Source organism: Rhyacophila brunnea, unplaced genomic scaffold (genome assembly GCF_057557595.1).
Source record: "Rhyacophila brunnea isolate RB1 unplaced genomic scaffold, BYU_Rbru_1.0 scaffold_4, whole genome shotgun sequence".
Lineage (NCBI taxonomy): Eukaryota > Metazoa > Arthropoda > Insecta > Trichoptera > Rhyacophilidae > Rhyacophila > Rhyacophila brunnea.
This window is the reverse complement of record NW_028233068.1, coordinates 39,228,706-39,245,972: the sequence shown is the minus strand read 5'-3', so window position 1 is coordinate 39,245,972 and position 17,267 is coordinate 39,228,706. Positions and strand designations below refer to the sequence as shown.

Sequence of the window (17,267 nt, the reverse complement as noted above, 5' to 3'; positions counted from 1 at the left end):
TGAACTTAATGGTAGGTGATAAAGTTTCACCTAATTTATTGTATTACTTTATTATATAAGTTAGAATTATTAACTGTATTCATCGACAGTGTGTATTTACCTTAAGTCGCCGAAAGGCGAAACTCGGGTCGCAAAAAACGACTCAAATGGAAAAGTACAAAACTTCAATCCATTAAAATTTATTCGTTTAGTTTACTTACATTCACATATAGGTATGTTGAATTTTTGAGAGGTTATTAAGAAAAGTAGTAAAATATTTGGTTAGGTAGAATATATTAAAAGTGTATTTACATTACAAGTTTTAGGTAGATAGGTAGGAAGGTACCTAATACTGTATTATTAGGTTCCTCCATTTATTCCTTTATTTTTATGGAAAGTAATAAATATTTTGTGTAGTTTTCGTATGTTATTTTGTTATGAGGTTTTTTGAGATGAATATGTACGTATATTATGTTATTTAAATATCATAAGTAGGATTATAAAATACCCATACGATGTGTATTTATGAACTGCATTTTGTTTTTATATTATTAAAATGTATTGTCTAAAATAGGTTGTCATTGAAAATAAATGTATTAATATAATTGTCGTTTTATTTATCAATTTTGCTTAACACTTCATAATATTGTGTTTTATTTTATTTTATTATTTAATATAGGTACTGTCTTTTCATCAAGGCTTTACTGTGAGTTAATGCCGTTAAAGAAATTCATATGTAAGTATTATTATAAAAATATGACTTAGCAAATAGTGAATATTATTAATTACTATAAGGTTACTTTACATATTTATCCATCAACCTACTGAAATATTTACAGCAGATTATTTTCTTTAGTATTAAAAGATATTTTTATTTACCCTAAAACACACTTTAAAATGTATTGTTTTAATTTAAGAAAAGTCTGAAAGAATATTATTTTCATTCAAACTGGCTCAATTTAACTAATAAACTAGAAACAGGCAAAAAAATAAAAAACACACGACGAAATAAATAACAATAGCTTTAGTGTTTTATGGTTGTATTTGAAATCATATACATTTAATAAACTTAAAAAAATACCATATACGAATACATATATTTTGGTTACTGTTTTTATTTGGTGTTTTTCCTCGCTTTCTGTAAAGTTGAGTTTTGCATAACATATACTTAATTATCCCCTTTATAGGGACACCTACAGATTCGTAAATATAAATAAAAATACGTAAATTTAATTGTGCACATCTTTAAAAGACGAGGAAAGAATTCCATTATTTTTATAAACATCATATATATACTATACTTAAATAAAAATGACTAAAACTTCCAATAAAGTTACAAATTCGCTTTGTCAATATAATATCTAATGTAATATGTATATACCTTTCAAGAAGTTTACCTACTTATATTGTTTGTAATTTCATAATCTTCAAAATAATTATTTACGGGTGATATAGGTACACATATAAAGTTCAATAATAATAACATGAAATCGAGAAAACGCCGAAAGACAATATTTTAACTAATTAATTCATTATTAATATTTGTTGTTTTTAATATGAATTGGTAGGTATGCACAAAAATTACTTAATTATGCACATCTTCAAGTTCTGGCGAGAAAAGAATTCTTTTCTTTTATAAATAGCATAAAGCATGAATAATAATTATTATCTATCATAATAAAAATATATTAAGCGCAAAATCTATTAGGTACAACCACTAAGTAGATAGAAGCATTTATTAAAGTGTCGTGTCTACTTTCTCTACGAAGTCGTTACGTAGGTCTTTTCCTTTGCGCATTTTATTCAGCGGTGCGGCGTCCAATCTCCCGGCGGCCAGTTGGGCCGGTGTCAAATTGGGCCGGCGCCCGATTGTACCGGCGTCTGATCGTCCCGGAGGCCAATTGGGTCGGTGTCCGATTGTACCGGCGGCCAATAACCGGAGGCCAATCGGCGGAGGCCAGTTCGCGGTGCCAAATCGTCCTAGACCCATTAGGTCCATACCCTGACTCACACACAAATTGAAAAACAATATATGTGTACTTGCCAGACCCAGGTTTCGAACCTGGGACCCACGGCGTGATAGTCCAATGCTTAAGCCGCGCGGCCACCGTGGGTGTTAAGAAAATTACATATTATTAAATTATTTTTCATAGTACATAATTTATGTATCAAATATCTTGCAATAAAATGAATTTCTGAGGTTTCAGAGTCAAAATAAATTTCTCTGTCTTATGTTTACTATGGAATGGATTAAATTTGCAATAGTTCTGTTAAGTTAGACTTATTTGTATTTGACGGAACTGATAGATTTTTTCGAATATACCTAATTATTTTATATATGCCATAATTTTAATTTCATCTGAACTCGCCTTAAAGTTATTTAAGCCCTTGCAAAATAATCGTTTCCCTTTTGATGGTAATCAACGAATTCTTGTCATTAGCCCTTAAAATTCCGAACTGGGAATATTATATAGGTACTTTTAAATTAGATAACTAGGTCAACAACTCATTCTTTCGCATCTATTCTATACACAAGGCTGCTATCGGGGGCTATCAAGGGTAGTTTATCATATGTATGTATTGAGGTATTATAATTGTTATAATAAGTTAGTTGCAATTGTTATAATAAGTGGTATGTTTTAACAGCACCTCTCTTAGCTGTATTAACTTTTAGAGCGAAATAGACAGTTTTGGCAGACGGCCTATAGACGGCAGACAGATCAATACATAAATATGATAAACTACCCTCGATAGCCGCAGTTAGCGGCTGATTACAGCCTTGTGTATAAAATAGATACGCTGAAGTAATAATTTACGACACATTTAGAAGTAGATACCTACATATAATATACTCAGGTGAATGCTCAGCTTACCAGATGTATCTAGCGGCAGAATACGAACCATTTAATTTTATATATTTTGAATACCTACATACCTACCTAGATTATTAAAAAGAATAATTTCAAGACAATAATAACTTTTTATATACGTTTTTAAATTTTCTGTTGAATCATAATATAAACTTGACTTGAACTTGAAAAATTGTACTTGATAGAAATACTGAATAAATATAGAATACTGAAATGTCATTTTGACATTTCATATTGATTTTCATAGTGACGCACGTATATATTAATAATTTAGCTGCTAGGACCCCAGACCCCTCCCCTAGCAACCAATAATAGTGTTTTACTTTTTACGGATTTCTTCCGAAATAACTTTTCATAGAAAACAGAATTAACTGAAAATGAATTCAATTCTACATAAAGATGGCTAAAAGTATTAAAATAATGCATTGGCATCGTGTTCTGATTTTCTGAAAAGTTTCAAATGTCTAACTAGTCGGGAAGTTATTTAAAAATCGATTGCAAGATTTTTACTGGATAAACAACCACCGGACAAACAAGAATACGACCTAATAAAAGTAAAGAAGATAAGTACAAAACATAAAATTTCCGTTTGTTAAAGGATGTCATCTTAGTATTACAAATTATATTACAGTTATGTTATCTATCATTATATCATTAACATGACGTAGGTACCTACATGTTCTAATAAGTTCTCTCTGAGGTATTATTTGACTAGGTAATTTTTTTTTCTAGGTAAATTCTAGGTAAATTTATGTTGATTTTTTTAATGTAAAAAATATAGGTACTTATATAATATAAATACATATTCTATTTAACACTACAATATGCTTAGAATAGGCTCAATGACAGTAGTGTATTTTAGTAATAGAAGCAAAACAATCACAAACACCCAGGCTTTAAGAAAATCACATAAATATATTGTGTCCTCACTGGAAACTGAACCCGGAGCTCCTGAATTAAAGGCCAGCGCCTTACGCACTGCACCACGAAAGCCCTTGTACTTTAAAAAACTTCGATTTAAAATAATGTAGGTATATAACTTGAAATTTTTTTATTAATGTTGGATCAAGTTTCGGTACGGTCACAATATTATCTTTGACTTATTATTTAGGATCACTATAAATGCAGAATCAGAAAACACAAGATGTTCTGTGTGCAGAATTCTTGGATATTGTATATTATATTATAATAATATATAAGGGGAAAAGTGGGAGGCCAAATCTTTACAATATCGTAGTAATAATAGGTACAACAATCATTTAAAATGATCGTAGTATTAATACTGACGTTTTTATACAAATTATTCCATACTTCAAAACTGACCAGGTTACCGTATTCATACAACTAAAGCCAGTTATCCACTTATTCCTTTTATATGTATTTCAAGGTTTTTTCTCCTTTTCTTTGGATTTCTTACGCGGCCGCTTTGATCAAAGCTCCCTAAGGAACAACAAAGAAACCCTTGTTGGGAGAAGTGTGGCATAATTTTATCCAAGGTGTTTACAAACCCTTTCACTTACCATTTTTCATTTTTTTTTCATCTGAAAGGTTCATTAGATTCCCAAATAATAGCTTCTTACCTAAAAATAGCTCGAGAAAACGTACTGAAGTAAATAATACAAACATAAATATATATATTTGTGTATCTTGATGAAACTCACCTAGATCATTAATTTTATATGATGGATTAATAGTAAAAATTTGAAACAGATTTATAAAGGGTCATCGATAAAAAAAACTACAGTTATATAAAGTAAACTGTATCACTGGTAATAAACAATATTGTATTATCTCTTTCTGTTGTTCTTCTGCGTTGTAATCATTGTCTCAATTTATATTATAAATTCTGACTTACGCGCTCAACTTTTGATTATTTTACAATTTAAAAATTATTATTTCTTTCTTCGACTTATCGAAATAAAAATTTATATGTAAATATCTACGTCTATTATAATTACAATCGAGTATTGACTCCATGGTGAAATAGAGCACTGTCGTGTTTGCCTGCCATCCCAAATCATATTAGGATGTCTGAACTTCTTAGTCAACAAAAATACCAACATTATAACAAATAACCAAGTCAACAAAGACAATAATACATAGCAACCACCACCCCCCCCCCCCCCCCCCCAAGAAGATCTCATACATGAACATATTATAACAAGAAACAAAATCCATCTTCCAATACGGCTGGTCACCGAGGAAGATCACGGCCATAACCCTCCAAAATAAAATACAACCAAGCAATACAAGCTATCCCAGAGTCCAGTGGGATTTCTTTCTTTGGAGGAGGCCTTCACCCGAAGAGGGGTTCTTACAAACCAAACAAACAAATAAACCAAAATATTATTTAAGTTACAAATACAAAAATATATACTATGTAAACGTTACACCGCACTTTTTAATATATAAACATTATTTATCAGTATTATATAAGTACAAAATAAAAATCTTAATATATATATGTATTATACAAAAATATACTTAGATAAAATATTAAAAATCATAAATAGATAGATATATATTATACATAACAGTTATAATTATAGGCTATATTATATACATTAGGTATAGTCAATTCACTGTCATTTACTTTTTGTATGTAAGAAATAAAAAGGCTTTTTTATTTTTATTTTTTATTTACCTACATATTGCACAGAATCTGAATTAAAATTAAAATAAAGTATTATTAACATCAACGTTTTCCGTGGAGTACTAGAAATAACATTCTTCGTCAACCATATGAACATGATGCCCAGATATTTTGATTTTCAGAAAAATGGTAGTTACATTTTTTTGAAACCAACATTACCAAAAACCAACCAACTTTACTAAAACAATAAATTACCATGTAAACATATTTTTTTTTTGTAGGTAGGAACTTATTATTAACCTTACTATATTAAAATAGACTTTCCATACGTCCGAATTAGCCGGAAATAGTAACACTGACCGGACTTTTTGTTCAATCTCAAACATTAGTCCGGGTTTATAAATATTATTCATCCCATTTGAATTGTTTATAATCATTATATTTATCATATTTTATGCAAATAACTATTAGTTAATATGAAATAAGTGGATACCAAAATACTGAAGAAACAATAATTAAGATATCGATCTTATATTGTAGCATTAAAGTATCTAAACTAGAAAAGGACCAAATAAAATAGTTACTAATAATTTTTCTTGAAATTAAATTAAATATATTTCATAATAAAAGCTTTGTGTGTGTGGGTGTTTTTTTAAATATATACGATTTTATTTTAGAATCATTGCCATTTTCAACAGACTCTTTTAAGCTAGCGGAGTGTCCGGTCTTCACCCACTATTAAATTAAAGGCTACATAATAGTAGATATTTTGTCTATTAATGAGTAAAGTTCAAGTACAAAATACTCATTGATAAAAAAATGCGGGAAAAAAATAAAAGGAATTGAATGGGTAAAGCGTCTATATACTAGGCTGTAATGAGTTTTTGATATCCACTATCGCTATTGTTCTAAATTCTCAGCTTTTTGTGATTCACATTTTACCAGAATAATAATACCATATCTTAAAATCTGACTTGAATAAACAAACAGTTTTCAAAACCTTCTTTTTGTTGCTCGACTTGTATGACGTATTCAAGAATTTATGTGAAATAAAAAGTTTTTTTTCTTTTCGCAAAAGATTAAGTTTGTAAAGGTAAATTTGGCGCCTGTGGAAACTGCACCGAGTCCCGCATCTGAAAAAAAATCGCAATATGTTGTTTTTCAATGTGTATACTGTATACGAGGGGTGTCAATAAGGTCGATCGTGAAATGATTTTTGGTCGATCGCCAAAAATATTTAATTTATTTATTTATAATTTGGAAGAAGATAAGTATTCAAATCTATTAAAATGTGCTGAAAATGTGTATAGCTGTTTCGGTTCGACACACTAATTGTGTGAATCAGCGTTTTCGCAAATGAAAATTATAAAATCGAAGTACAGAGGACGAATATTTTGAATCATGTTTGAGAAATGGTTTGAGTCCCCAATTATACAAAAAAATTGTAGACACCTCACAATGTAGGATGAGTAATTCAAACTCTATACTCTATCTATAGCATCCGGAAGCTCATAATAAATTAACTAGAGTTATGTAAATAAAAAGTTTCTATATACAACGCTTTATTTAATTTTCGTAATAATATTCTATTTTGGTTTAAAATTATTATACTCGTATATTATACTTATATATTATAATATATGTCCTTAATTTCAAAAAGTAGATCACGGAGGATTTTTATTCTCCAAAGTAGATAGTATTTATTTTATGTAAAAATTAGTTGACACCCCTGTTGTATACAATTGGACAACACGCTGCGGGGTGTTCATATTATATGGTCTTACTATGAAATGGACATATACTAATAGTTTATGAAATTATTCACGTTGCATTTAAACTCACTCAACTAATCGGTTGTACTAGATCAAAATACACATAAATTATATATTAAGAAAACAACATATGTATTTTATCCATCTACGGCAATCGAACCCTCAACCCACTGATCTAATTTTGAGCGTCCTAGTAATCACTAGGAAGGAAGAATCGTTCCTCAATGGTCGCGTAAATAACATAATAATATGTTGTGTACCTTGGGATTCCTGTAATTAGATGTATAATAAACGACATACTGAAATAATTGTAACATGATAGTATTCATAAAATCCATGATGTCCAAATTCTGTAGTACCTACCTAAGTAGGTTTTGTCTAATGTTCGATATTCAAAATTGTCATTCTTCAGCTCATACAAAATATATGAAAATTGTTTACAGTTTGTTAAATTCATAATTAGATTAAATAATAATATAGTACGAAGCTTATAATATTACAATTTTAATACAATGATAATATGTCGTGTAGGTACCTACAATCATTCACACATTGTTTTTTTAATACGATACAGCTTTTACCAGCCGTCGAGTTTTAAATGAAAGAAAATAATATATACAAAATGTTCACTTGTCGCCATCTGTGTACGGAACACTTGAATTAAATAAACAAACGACTAACAAAACAAATTTCTAAGCTTTTCCCTAGAGAATATTGTAGTCACTCATTTGGGTGAACTATTGAGAAGAAAAAACTGTGGCAATAAGTATATTGTCCTCAAATGATATTAAGTAAGTATATCATAATTAGTATGTCATCACCGAGAATTGTACTGTTCCGTCTGCATAATATGTATTTTACTGCTGTAACTATAATGAGTTTAATACTAATAGGTAATTATTTCGCGTAATATTATGACGTATATGTTTATTAGATTGGCATTTTTTATCCTTTTGGTATTTTGGTTGTCTCTCAATACATGTATTTGAATTCAGAACAGATTAAAAACATTATGTTCAAGAGACCATGAGTAGTCGTAACGTTGATTAATCGATCGTAGAGTCATTCGAATTGCTAGCAGTCAAAAAGTCTTGGGAGAAAAGATGTTTCAAAGACTTTCAACTTATTTTCCTGCACAACTTACTGGAGGAGCCCAAAAACTTGTCTACCCAGACAATTATATAAGTATTAGACATATTAAATTGTAGAGACACCTGCATTAAGTTTGACAAATACATACGTTGATATAATTTCTGATAAATATTTTTTTTTTGCCATGCTCGATCCTGATGGGCCTCCACATAAAAGAGATTGTATTAATAATTTTTATTACGAGAAATGGATTTCAGCCACTTATTTCTATTACGTCCATACTCTGTGTCCAAACACTCATCAAAAAACAACAATTTTTCAGACCCGGGATTCTACCAGGACTCACGACATTATAAGCTGTCGCGATAACTACTTGACTATCGTGTGGTCGTTTAGCCATTAACTTGGGAATTATTTAATTATATTAATATTACTTTACTGAGTATGGTCTTTTAACACGCGGTACAACAATTTTAACGGTAGGGGGAATCAGACAAATGTATAACGAAAGACTCATTGGCGTTTTGAAAATAGACAAATAATGGACCTCCTATATCGGACATTTAAGATCACAGGTGCCTATCTACAATAACATAGTTTTAAGATAAACGCAAATAAACATTTTGATACTATGACAAGAGGTTAATTAAAATACAGACTCAACTATATCTTGTAAACGGATATAAGTACAATATAGAGTTTTGTGTCACCAATAAATATTATTAGAGGTACGTCATTATCGAAACCACGTTTAACTCAAAATTTTACATTTTGTAGTTATGCCCCTGTGATCTTAAAAGACGGAATGATCTTCATATGATCGAACATGGTATTAATGACGAACCCTTTGTGACTTTATTTTTACTTTCTATTTGGTCAGGATAGTGAGTCTAGATTCATTTTATTCAACCAATTCTACAGAGCTTACACTAGAAGTTATTCAATCAGCTACAGAAATATTGCTAGCTTAACTTTACAAGTTTGTATGCGTTGAGAGCTTCGAAGATGTTGTGAGAAATTTAAAACTTTACTCCTTTCCATAGTTAACCTTTCAGCTATTTACACAATAGGTGTTCAAAGTTAAGACGTTTGGAGTTACGACTTTGAAATATAATACCTACGTACTAAATCTCTGTAAATACTAAATCATGTTGTACTATTTTCTTTCATTTTACTAGAATTACTGTTGTTGATGAAATAATTTAGGCATTGTTTTGGTGGATAACTCACAAATAAGTAATACTAGATTAAATACTAGATACTCCTTACTTAAGTCAATTTGAAGTTAAAATGATTGTTATGGAAATCTAATATGAGCTTTAATATTATTATACTCATAAAGTATAAAGGAAAATTACGATTTCGTTTCTTATCGGTACACAGCCTCTAACAAATTGAGGTTATATTCGGATGGGAGTTAATGGGAGTTATATAAATAACGGTCATTTTTTTACGAGGAATGTTTAGTTATTAGCCATTTACGCAACCCTTTGAGGGCATTGAGGCCGTTCTGTGGACCAAACAGAAATTGAAAAAAACAATATTTGAACTATGCTCGATGAGGAAGTCGATCCTATGATCTGCAGGATCGTAGTATCAAGTTATACTATATATTTTTTTTGTATATATACATATTATAAGTAACGTAATATTTAACTTATATCTCAATTCATTGTTATTGGAATCACTGTGAAATAATTATTATTAAAAGTATACCACTTTTATAGAACGAAGGTCATTTGCTTTACTACACTTAGTGTCAGGCCACATGCGCACGATAACTACATGTCATGATAACAAGGGTTACGCATTCCACTAGTAGTTATAGCTTTAAGTCTTACGCTTATCGCATGTCTCAACGCATTTGAGAAACAATAATCCAGAGTATTGGGTCATGGGTAATGGATGTGGCAAACGTGCGGAGGATTATGGTGGAAGTAACGAGGTACGGTAAAGTAATAGGCGAGATACAAACGATGATCAGTCGCGACGGCCAGTTGTAGACTTTTCGAACTCTGCAAAAATTCGCATACATAAACGAGTGTGCATGTTGCATTTATAAATATTGTGATTATTGCAGTTTGCTATGTGATGTTATCATCGGTGGCCGTGGTTAGAAATGTTTTTGGTGTGATGTTCACTTGAAAATTTCTACGACCTACAGAGGGTCTTTAATAGTATGGTGACTATAATAGGTACATTTATGTTTACATCTTTATTAAGAAGAAGTACAATGAATTGTTAATATTCTATACGTTTGAATACATTTTCATAATCAACATATATTATGTATTATATTAAATATACAATGAATTTAAAAACATAAACATAGTGTACAAACAATGGCGTGCGCTTATTTTTGCTTACAGCTGACTACTATATTATTTTCAACTAACAGAACATTATATTTATTATGTTTCCACTCAACTAACCAACTACTCACTTCACACCGGATATAACAGGTAAGAGGAATATAAAATATAAATACTTTTCATTATGTCAATAACAAGCACAATACTGACTTTTTGGGGATTTGAATAGACGAGGGGATAAATAAAAATATTGTGGCGATCTGTTGCGATATTGTTTTAGAATTTGCCATTCCTTTTTAATCATGTTATCAAAAATCAATTCGTTCCGATAACACCTACCACTAGTATAGAAAATATGTAAATATACTCATATGATTTTTTTGTACTACTACTTTTGTACCTTTTTTTCACTAAATCCTGTACACCATTTCTTATTAATATGTACATAAATTAATTAATATAACACCACTTTAATACCCCGTTTACACGTGCATGGATTTATTGCTGGCAGTACATATTATCGCGGCCATAGAAAAGTTCAGAAGTTTCTGAATTTTCACGCGATAGTTGGAACTGCGCCTGCGCAGTACAACGATAGTGGTCAACCTACAAAAAAAAACTACGAAATACGCCGGCATTTTGACGTTTACAAAGTTTTATACTATCAAATACCACCATACAATGACAACAACCCGTCCCGCTTACGCTTTAATTTACACACTATTTGTGTCAGTAAATCCATGTACGTGTACAGGCGCTATAATACTGAACAGCGTTTATATTATTCAAGTTTATAGAAAAAAAATGGTTATCACTTATACTCTGTTTCCATAAATTATTTTGAATCACCTATAAAATTATCAATAAATTATTTACACGAAGACACCCTAAAAATAAACTGTTGTAATTATAATAAGATCATTATATTATAATATACTAATAGTATCAGTACTCCATAATATACACAAATAAAAACTTACTCAGTTATCTCATAATAATAATTGTTTATTTTGACAGCGTAATATTATAATATTACTTGTTTTTATATTCTTTCATAAAGTTTGGCTTTCGGTGCTTTTTCTATTGGAGCTTTGCAGAGCTTATTCAAAAATAATTGCAAATCGGTAATCTTTTATATAGTATAAATAACCACAATAAACTAAAGACACAACTTTATAAAAACATATATATTAAATTACTTAGATGCACTTACGAATATTTTCTTTACAATAATAAATCGTGTAATTATTCTTATTTAGTATCCGAATGAATAAATACATTGTTACTATTTTTTTGGCAAAATACGTTTTATTATAAACGGGTAATATATTATTATCAGCTATGATATTTATTAGCAATATGCATTATATACAGCCTTTTTGGATTAGTATTCAAGGGTTCAAAGTGTGATTGAATGCTTTAAAGCTTTACAATAATTTTCTTAAGCGCTTTGCATCTAATATTCTTTTATTGAATGTAGGAAATATTAATTTAATAATTATGAGTCACATTCTTATATAAAATATGTAAATCTCTCATTAATGAATATTTAATGATGGTGCCTGTAGATAAATATTAATATTATAATTAATTTTGATTATTGAATGTGAAATTCTTTTTTATTTCAACATTTAATTCAAGTGTATAAATAAAATTAAAAGTCTTCTTATAATGTATTTAAGACCTATATTATTCAATATAATTTAAAAATAAGAAAAAGTAAAGATATATTATCTAAGTCATTTACTGCGATTATTTAACAAATAGTAAAATGTTTTAGGAGATTAGTTTAAAATATATCAGTGAGCAAAAGGTTTTAATTTCTGTTTTCAGTCCAATTCTGGCAGTGGCTGAATACAAACAATGGGAGTACCACGATGGAAGCTCAGTCCCAGTTTGCCTGACCCAAGCCACAGACTTTTGGCCGACCCTCTACTTCATCATGATAATATCCCTCTTCTTCCTTATCCCATTTCTTATACTACTCGTCTTGTACACCATCATAGCCAAGAATCTAATATCTGCAGCATCTAAGGTGGTAATGAACAAACACGTGGATTGTTACAACTTCAGAGCCAGAAAGCAAGTTGTCATGATGCTTGGAACTGTCATACTTAGTTTTTTCATTTGCTTAATGCCTTTCAAAGTTTTAACTCTTTGGATTATTATTGTACCAGATGAGACAATATTCAAGTTAGGAATAGAAAAATACTATAATATTCTTTACTTCAGTAGAACTATGCTATATCTTAACTCTGCTGTTAATCCTGTATTATATAATTTGATGTCTTCAAAATTTAGAGATGGGTTTTTATTGGTTTGTTGTCTAAAAAAGAAACGCGAATTGAGAAATCATAGAAGAGGTAGGGATAGATTAGGAACTTTCAGGACCACTTCAACATTTTGTACAACTAGTAGTTCAGTATCCCGACAAAGTAGCAGCTTGAAAAGTACATTGTATAAAAGATGCAGCTTTGAAACAAGAAATAGTACTATATCTAGTTTGAAGTCGACTGATTTACACGAACCAAGTAAAACAAATAACCTTCCGTTTACTAGTGATAATAACCAAGCTCCAAATACTTCACAACAACCACCAGTTAGTGAGGCACCTTATACAAGATCAAGAGTCGGTAGAAGCAAAAGTGTTTTTAGTATATTCGCATTCAAAAAGTTGTCCAGACAAAATTCAGAACCGCTAAGTATGACAAATACTTGTAACAGAGAAATACAGATTGACTCCAGTAGTAGTATTGTTCCAAACCATAATAAAACAGTATATTTGAGAAAAGCAAACAAAATAATATGTGAAAGTGACAGTTCAATGTACAATACACAGGAAATAGAAAGTGATACTGAAACATCTGTGACTAAATTTTGTAAATTAACTCCTGTAAAAGAGGAAGGTAAACAAGAATCTACAGCTTGTTTACTAAAACAGAGGTCATTAGACTCTAGCGGATTTTCAGGGAATTATTCCCTCAGAAGAAATGTCATAATGAGAAGTGCCATACACAAAAGTGTAGATGATCAAGATGGAAATGATTTAAAGTGTTCTTCTCCTGAGATTTTTGTGTAAATTTAAATATGACAGTTTCAATATGCCTAACTACATCAAGAAATTTAAAGCTTCTTTTTATTTAATAATATTCAACATCGTAAACTGATTAAAAGTAATGTTTCTAATCGTAAGATAAATTTTCTAATATTAAGAGCTAAATATATCAGAACTTTAATCATTAATTCCAGGCGCATTTTACTAGTTTTTAAATGTTAATGTTATTACTGTGTTATAGATTAGATAGATTATTAATCTTTATTTAAAGTGTATTTTTTATAATAAATTTCATACATTATAGTTCGACACAATGTAAATATTTTTAAATAATCGTATAAATGAAAAACTCTATTAATTAAACATAACACGTACTTACCTAATAATAATTTAAGTTTATTGCAAAATCATATAATTTTTTACATTATTTTTTCATAAATATTATAAAAGAATACCATTTTATTATAACTGGGCATCAGTATCTCTGCGTGAAAATCTTATAACTATCATTGACCCATTAATTTATTTGTAAACCAAGAGACGAACGTAAAATGGCAAATTTTACAAAACTACCAATTGCCTTATACGAAAGAGCTCACAAAACTTACTAAACCATACCAATATTACCAATGTATCATGAAATAATTATCATTTTTTTTCAAATTTACAAATAATCGAAGTACCTACAGGTACCTATACCGCATTTAAAAATATATTTTATATATTACTGTTTTGATTAAATTTTTTCATTTTATAAATACTTTATTTTATTTGCAATATTTACCAAAGAAAATACCTATTTATCTAACCAAACATTTTTCAAAACAAATTTCTTCACAGTATTTTTATTACAAAATCATTTGGTTTATCTAGTTCGGTGGTAGTACAACAATATTTAAAAGCTCTAGTAACAGTTATTACATTTATTCAGATGGCATTTATTAATTACAAAAGCTTTATTTATAACAAATATGTATCTATTTTACTAATACTGTTATTGTTTTTTGATACCTATATTATTCATTTTAATAAATATAATTTTGCTAGTTATGTTTTCAATAGTCATTTTCCATTCGATATTTAGTATTCCTACTCATTAAATTTTGATATTATTTGTATTGATATATTCGTTAAAATGTATTTTTCTCTACTTGTTATTGGACCAATCTCTATTTATGTCAAAGATGTTGAAGATAACCTTCTATAACTAACAGGGGTGTCAATAAGGTCAACCGGGATCTACCGGTCGATCGCGAAATGATTTTTGGTCGATCGCCAAGATTATTACAACGTTTTTCTTAGCTCGTATTCTTATTTGTCCGGTGGTTGTTTGTCCGGTACACATCTTGCAATCGATTTTTAGCTAACTTCTCGATTAGGTAGACATTTTAAACTTTTATAATATATCAGAACACGATGCCAATGCATTTTTTAATACTTTTAGCCATCTTTAAGTAGAATTGATTTCATTTTCAGTTAATTCTGCTCTGTATGAGAAGTATTTAGGAAAAAATCCGTAAAAAGTAAAATTATTATTGGTTGCTTAGTAGGTCCTAGCAACTAAATTATTAATATTAATATATACGTGCGTTACTATGGAAATCAATATGACATTTCAGTATTATTTCTATCAAGTACAATTTTTTTTTGATCGTTTAAGCTAGTCAATTCAAGTTTATATGATTCAATAGAAAATTTAAAAACTTTTTATAAAAAGTTATTTTTATCTTGTAATTATTTTATTTATTTATTCATAATTTGGAAGTATAATGGGATTTTATTTAATATACATATTTCTATTATCCACATTTTTAATTATCTTATTCACTCAATACTAATTCCGAAAGACTACTCAAAAATTGTGGACACCTTACGATGTAGGATAAGAAATTCAAGCTTTATCATATCCGGAAGATCAACATAAAATATCTACTGTTATGTAAATAAAAAATTTCTATGTACAACGCTTTATAATATAATTTGTCCTTAATTTCATAAAAAGTAGATCGCGGAGGATTTTTCTTCTCCAAAGTAGATATTATGTAAAAATTAGTTGACACCCCTGTTCTATAGAGAAGGAGTGTAAACATAATATGAAAGTGGGGGGAAAGGGAGACCACTAATTTTCATTCAAAAACTGAAATAAGAAGGAAACTTTTATATTTTTTACACACCAAAATGACATATACATCAAACTGAATGTTTCTTAGACTATTATTTTATAGAATCCATATTACGCTATATACAAAAGAAGATTTAACATCTTTGATTTGTGTAGTATTAAACTAGTTATAGATTTAGTATAAAATATTATAAATCAAATAAAATATGATAAAACATAAGTTTTTTTTTTAATGTACTTAATCCTTTCTATCCTACCCATCAGTGGCTAGGAGTGTGTAGGTAGGCTGTAAAGATTCGACATAAATAGTGCACACTAAACTTTATCAGTCAAAATTATTTATTTTCATTGAAATTATTATACAATTTGCAGGTTTTGCTGGTTAGTTTTTAAAATTCAACTAAACCCTACTTAAACCAAACCATTATAGTTTCGGCATACTATGGGCGATTCGACAAAAATAGTGCACTTTAGTTATACTTATTTGCCGTAATCTGGGGGTACCAAATTGAAAAGCGGCCACACTGGATAGGGACAGGTGAGAGGAGCTGTTGAAGGAGGCCAGCACCCACACCGGGTTGTCGCGCCCCTAATGATGATGGTGATGAGTTATACTTCAAATGTGTTAATCTTGCCCATTTTTTGAATAATAAAATGCCTAATTCTTGTCAAATTTGGGTTCACAGAGATTATCAATATAATTTGTTATCGTAAATATTTCACTATAATAATGTCGATATAAATTATACTGATGGTTTTATAAATCCGTTTAAAAATTAATAAACGTAAAAAATCTTAATACCACTGCACATTTATGTGCTGAAATATGACTATATTCTAAAACATTAGAGCGAGAGGTTTAAAAGAATAGTATTTAATGTAATAAAAATACTTTATGCAGTCATCAAATGTTTAAAATAAATATAAAGGATAATAAGGTTTCAAAATTATATAAATAGATTATCTACAACGTTTAAGGTATGTCCAGGATCATGCTTTGAAAATAGAACAAAAGCTCCATTTTGACCTACGCTGAGCATGTCCCCCCTTAAGAATACATATTATTATAGATGGTGTTTTTTTCAATTCAAAAACCCTGCTTACCAAACCCTAAACGATAAAAAATATTCTTCTATCTATAAAATATTTAAAATTGTGAATGATTTAATGGCATAGTTTTAGATTTTATAAAGGTAAACGAATATTTTTTTGACTAGTATCTACTATGGCTTCGATTGGGCAGGGTTTGATTGAATTTTAAAAACTAACAAACACTATCTACACATTGTAGTCTTAGTTCAATGAAAAATACGTTTGATTGACAAAGTTTACAATGCACTATTTATGTCGGATCTTAACAGCCTACCTCCACCCTTCGCTACTACTACCAATAATATGCTTCTACTTTGTATCGAAATCATACATTATTAATACGTAAATAGCCAGTATATAAATATTCAATATTACATAAA

General features: G+C 29.3%; 1 protein-coding gene across 1 annotated transcript in view; it reads left to right on the top strand.

Moving 5' to 3' along the window:
- The window catches only part of ETHR (ecdysis triggering hormone receptor), a 209,156-nt gene extending 192,148 nt beyond the window's left edge, over positions 1–17,008 (top strand). The window contains exons 4-5 of the mRNA XM_085953585.1: positions 12,452–12,925; positions 16,972–17,008. Coding sequence (XP_085809711.1) covers positions 12,452–12,925; positions 16,972–17,008 — 511 coding nt within the window. The remainder of the gene's footprint in view (positions 1–12,451; positions 12,926–16,971) is intronic.
- The last annotated feature ends 259 nt before the right edge of the window (positions 17,009–17,267 follow it).